The sequence below is a fragment of the Notechis scutatus genome, chromosome 3, assembly GCF_049901735.1.
Source record: "Notechis scutatus isolate UNSWTSFEM ecotype Mainland chromosome 3, rNotScu1.2, whole genome shotgun sequence".
Lineage (NCBI taxonomy): Eukaryota > Metazoa > Chordata > Lepidosauria > Squamata > Elapidae > Notechis > Notechis scutatus.
Window position 1 is genome coordinate 59,347,261 of NC_142011.1, and position 6,000 is coordinate 59,353,260.

Here is a 6,000-nt window from a genome sequence, read left to right on the forward strand (position 1 = left end):
TCCTAATTTCCTATTGGGCACAAAATCTCCCCACAAGAAACCAACTTCTCTTGTACTTAATTTATATCAACGGGAAAAGAATATCACTCTTGTTCTCATTATATGGTAACAAAATGCTATGTGCAGAATATGTCACATTTGCACAACATATTGTATGGTACTATAATGATTAAGTTTCTGGTGATGAAGGCACAAAGAGCATATAGGTTTCTATGGGAACCTGGCTACATATAGCTAAGGAGTCAGGATCTCCTGCAGCACTGACAGCTTTGTATTAAATTTGCTATTTTAAGACACTGGGATCCAAACAAGATATTGCAATACATTTGTCATACCTTCCTGACTGCTGCACTGTCAGTCTCTAAAATGTAGTAGGATAAATTTATCCCCTTTGTTTAGGAAGATAAAATGTCTACGAAATCCATTATTAGTCACAAATCATCAGCAGTAAATCCAAAACAGAATTGGGAACTGCATTTCAGAAAGCCATTTTCCATTCTATGTTCTCCTACAAATGTTTAATGACTTGGACTTGGGAGGCCCAGAGCAGTCTACATAAGGAAAAGTGATTTGGTTATATAATAGGTTGAGGGTGTAAGAGAAACCCAGATTTCCCCAGTTCACTTCAAATCATTTTTGGGGTCTTCGGATGAACACATTTTTTTTTCATATGGAACAACTGGCATGCCTGCAACTTACCTAGCATCACAGGAAAAAATGGCTATTAGTCCACAGTGGCTTTTGATCATGGCAATCACAACTAACATGGAGCTGAAAGTTTGTCAAGTTCACGTGTGCATTTATCTTGAAGTATCAATATATGGATTGCATGCACATTAGAATGTATTTAGGTAAGTAAATAAGGAAGTAAGGAAGGATTTTTTTTACTTTATAAAACCTTAGCCTTTCCTTGAAAAATCATAGCCCTTCCTCATAAATCTGCCCAATGGTTTATGTACATTACTTAAAAAAAACCCCAAACCTAAACCAGTCAGTAGCCATAATAGAGTTTTGTATCAGAAATGGTGCCAATGATTTACTGTATCTCAATGCAAGTCCACTGTCAGGATTTCAACTGGATAAATCAATTAATGAAGGCTTTAATTCAAGGGTCTTCAAACTTGGCAAGTTTGAGACTTATGGACTTCAACTCCCAGAATTCCTGAGCTAACATGACTGGAGGAGGAATTATGGGAGTTGAAGTCCACAAGTCTTAAAGCTGTCAAGTTTGAAACCCCTGATTCAATTGTTCTTAGTGGTTATGAACTGCTGCTCTTCCCTCAGCCAGTACTACAACTTTGATGCACTTGTATATAACCTGACAAAAAGGAGACAATCAAGATATATGGTTGCCTGCTAGAGGAGGGGATTGGACCAGAACAGTGGCCCCCAACCTTTTGGGCACCAGGGACTCGTTCCATGGAGAAAGGTTTTTCCACAGACAAAAAGGGGGTGTGGTTTTGCATGCTGCCTGCATTCTGTGCATGGGGCTTTTTATTTATTTATTTATTTATTTGATTTGTCAATCACTTACAAGATAATAGGTATAAATATAAACATGAGTAAGAATACAGGAAATAGGAAATAAATGGGGACAATAGGACAGGGACAGTAGGCACGATGGTGCACTTATGCACGCCCCTTACAGACCTCTTAGGAATGGGGTGAGGTCAATAGTGGATAGTTTGAGGTTAAAGGAGTGGGGGGTTAGAGGATGTAACAACAGAGTCAGGTAGTGCATTCCAGGCATTGACCACTCTGTTGCTGAAGTCGTGCTTTCTGCAATCGAGTTTGATGCGGTTTACATTGAGTTTGTATCTCTTGTGTTTGCTTGTTTGCATGGCCTCGTTGCTGGTTGGGAACCCCTGGACTAGAAGGCCTCCGAGGTCTCTTCCAATTCTGTTATATGAATCTGTTTAAATGAACTAATTATCGTCCACATCCAATGCAAGCATTAACAGGGTCCTCAGCAGGAACTTTTGCCCATCCTATTCCTTGTCAGCAAAAGTACCTGAGTACCAAGTTGCTTTGCAAAAAGGAAAAGAACAAAGAACACTCCAATTATTTCTGGCTTCCAATATCCTTTCAGATGCAGCACAAACTTAACCATCGCTTCTGAGTAAGGCATAATTGGCTTGATTACACATACTACATTACAATGTGTGCATTACAATCTATAACAGACCCATTTAACTGTTTGGTTAAAACCATAAAAGCAATGCAAGTGAGTTTTAGATGTATCAATGCAGACAGATAAATCACATGTAAAGGTGAAGGCAAAGAAAATTCTATGTTCAGACAGACAATAGAAACTGGATACATTGTAGCATCAGTTAGTTTCAATGAATCTACAAAAAAGTTCTGTCTAGCTGCAAGCTAGGAAGCTTCTGTGAAGCACAGATCTCCTCTTAAGGCAACCTTACTAGTTCTGGATTTAAAATACTAGCACATCATCCCCAATGTAGTACTACTATTCTGAAAATGCTGGAGGAGAATTTACAGTCTAGTGCATTTAGAAATCATCATGCCAGAACAGAATTTGTAGCAAGTGGGATACAAATTACTATGTTACAAAAGGATCTTCATTTCCCCTGAAGTGAGGTTGGCTCTAATCCTTTTGGTCTTCTGGAAAGGCCTCAAAACATGTTTTTTTCCCCCCATGAGACTGGGAATCTCTTGGTACCAGGGTAAACTGAACCACGTGGAACATTCTGATTCTAACTTTCTTGTGATCTTATTTGTGTTTGATTATATAAGTATTTTAAATGGTTTTATTGTATGTTCTAATTCTTGATTTTTATTGTACTCTGCCCAGCTGGTCATCTTATGTAAGATGGATAGTTTAATTTACAGTACAGATTTCTGTTTTTGTGTAAGCTCTGAACCACTTCTTTTCAAAACATGCACTCATACAATCAAAATAGGATACAATTTATGAATTTGTAATTATCAGATGTATCAGTCTGGAAATGGTTTAAAAACCCTTTATTACAGCTTTTTATATATTTAATGCAAAGTGCATGCAATTGGCCTTCAGGCAGAAAAATAAACTAAACAGAAAAAAAGTAGATGAACCTCCAAAAGAAACAAATTTAGGAGATCACATGACCTTGTTTGACACATTAAAGAGACACAAATGTCTTAATGTATTATGCTGAGTAATTCTTACTGTAACATGAGCTTTCATGGCCTGCACTCTTGCCTGAAGAACAGCTTGAATTATAATAGATCTGCTAGCTTGCAAAATCCTACAACCATCCTGTCTTTCCAAAGTAGTGCATCCATTTGTGTAAATAGGCTCTTGAGGCTATATAAAGAATATCACCTCCACGTGATTCCATTTCAAGGATTACTGTTCCTTTAAACACTATAATCCAGAAGTATATAAAGCCAAAGACCTTTGCTAAGCACTTTATCAGATATAATGTTCCCCATTACCAAATTATCTAAACAGAAGGAGGAGGAGAAGGGCATCTTCTCACCTGACACAATCTTCTGAGTGCCCTCTGATTTGTCAACTTGTACTTCCAGGACAGGCACCAGCTGCGTTTCTTCCACGGCTTGGGTTGTGGGTTAGGCTTCCATTCATCCATCACAGCAGGGCAAAATGGATAGTAGGAGGCAACATGAGGTAACTCTTACCATCTGCTCTTCCCTAGTTGAATTCTTCAAGTTAAACCTGGCAGGACAAAGTAAACAAAATGAAAGGAAGAGCTGGTCATATTTAGGTTCAAATGCCCGAGAGAATGTCACTATGTTTTGCTGGGGTTTTTTTTTTAACCCCAAGTTTGTACAAATATTTAATTAACATAATTTATTCTGGGCAGCACACTTGCAAGTTTGCAGAATGTAATGGTGTGACAAGGACAGACTGAAAGGGATGACAATGAATTCTTTGTCAGGGAAAAACTAAAAGAAGAATGAAGACTGTTGAACAAGGAGCCAAGCAAAGGACCTCGAGTTTTATGCCATATTCCCCCCCCCAAATCAGTTACTATATTCATATTGTGTACATATATGTACAATCCCCGCCCCAGAAAACATATTTTCAGATTAACAGAAGTAGATGTTGGAGACAAGCAGAAAATGGGAGGGGGAGGCAAGATCTTAGAGGCATCCAGAAAATTTTGTCCCATTTCCATTCTCAGAAAGATAAAATTAAAAGAAAAAAAAAACTGAACTTGCTAGAAATGGCATGGGGGCTGATCTAAGTTTGCAATGCTTGTAAAAGAACCAGATCTAGCTCTGAATTTCCCATACAGAACCATCCTGCCAATCAATCCTGCTAAGAGAGTTCAGTGAATTGCCTTCTGATCCAGATCACACATCAAAGTGATAAAATATTATAGATTATTTTTATCCTTTAGAATCAGCATCTGTGCTAAGGTTTCATCGCCCTAAGGATATTTTCTGGAGGATTTTTTTTCCCCAAATAGCTTTTTCCTCAATCTGCTATCTACCATATTCTGGACTTCTGTTTCCTAGTATGATTTGATTGTTGATTGTAGCCTATGACTATCATTAAGTGTTGAACTTTATGATTCTCAACTCCTGAAGAATGTATCTTTTCTGTTATGTATACTGAGAGTATTTACACCAAGACAAATTCCTTGTGTGTCCAATCACACATGGCCAATAAAGTATTCTATCCATCCATCCATCCATCCCATGAAGCTCTTAATGACTCGAACGTCCCTTTCATTGACATGCCAGCCAGAGAATTATAGGGGTAATATCTGTACAAAACATCCGTTTTCTACTACCCATGACGTTTTTTTTCCCCCCAACCCTTCTCACAAATTACCTCAACCCAAAGCAAGCTCATTATCAAGAGTTACATTCATCAAGGAAAACGGGAATGCCGCCTGGAGCTCTTGAATAAAAGGCGGATAAGCGGTCAACAAACAAAAACAAGCAGCAATGCCCACGCAGGAGAGGCGGGAGGAGAAGAAAGGCAGCACTGGCTCCCAAACAAAGGAGCCGGGCAATCCTACAACTGTCTCAAAACAAACCCCACGCGTGGGCCGGACGATCTCTTTCCTCCTACCATCCACCCGCCCGTTAATAAACAAGACGGGTTTGGAAAGCGCCTTAAAAGGGAAACTAATTAATAAACCGGAGGAACCGTTTCCCCCAGAATACAAACGGAAGGGGGGTGGATGATGATGGTGATGATGATGATGATGATGCAAAATGAATCGTCAGAATCTGGGAACGGACATCCCCACCCCTCCCGCTTTCCCAAGCAAATCCTTTTCATTTTCAAACACACACACACACACCTTGCCGTTCTCCACTTACCGGCGCTGAGCCCCGCCAAGCCAGCCGCGGAGCTTCTCCCCATAGCCCAGCGCCCGCGCCTGCAGAACTCCAGCCGCCCCTGCCCGAGCGCGGGTGGCAACCCCAGCTGTCGATACCTTTGCTCGGAAAAGCTGAACTGAACGCGCCGCTCGGCTTCCGGCGCGGGATATTAAGGTTAGAAGCCCGGCTCTTAAAGGAGACGGCTCAAAAGCAAGGCAAGTGGCCAAGTTGGGATAGACGGGGCGGAAGGCGGAGCGGCCGGAGAAGAGGCGAGGCCTCTCTGCTTTTCCAATTCAGCTAGGCGGCGGCAAAACCCAACTGCAAGAAAACAGCCGCAACCTGTGATTGGTTATCTCGGTTGTCTATTCAAATTGGGGCCCCTCCTTTGAAAGTGGCCGCGGGGGTGGGAATACTCCATCCAGCAGTCAGTCAGTCTCTCTCCCTTCCTACCCTCCCCCACCCCCCAGGCGATGTGGAGAGTAGACCCGCATTGGGCTGAAGGAAACGAGGGGATGAGAAGAACTGCCTTCCCCGGGCTGGGCCTGCATCGAAGTCGAGGTTTTCCCAATACAGATATATCGTTGGAGGGAAATGTTGGCGCGGTGTGCAAGCACCCGCGCGGTCTCTCGTTCGCTTCGGCACCAGTTTTCTCCTCGAAATTGCCGTTCTGGAATCTCCTGGGTTTGAAGAACCGCCACC

At 41.5% G+C, this 6,000-nt stretch overlaps 1 protein-coding gene across 2 annotated transcripts in view; it reads right to left on the bottom strand.

Moving 5' to 3' along the window:
• Window positions 1–5,466, bottom strand: part of POMGNT1 (protein O-linked mannose N-acetylglucosaminyltransferase 1 (beta 1,2-)) — a 31,434-nt gene extending 25,968 nt beyond the window's left edge. The window contains exons 1-2 of one of the 2 annotated variants that reach the window (XM_026665794.2): window positions 5,302–5,466; window positions 3,483–3,679 (exon numbers count right to left, since the gene is read on the bottom strand). In XM_026665794.2, coding sequence (XP_026521579.1) covers window positions 3,483–3,593 — 111 coding nt within the window. In that variant the 5' untranslated portion in view covers window positions 3,594–3,679; window positions 5,302–5,466. Of the gene's footprint in view, window positions 1–3,482; window positions 3,680–5,282 lie in introns of both variants that reach the window. The other variant, XM_087960201.1, reaches the window with a different exon arrangement.
• Between the last annotated feature and the right edge of the window lie 534 nt (window positions 5,467–6,000).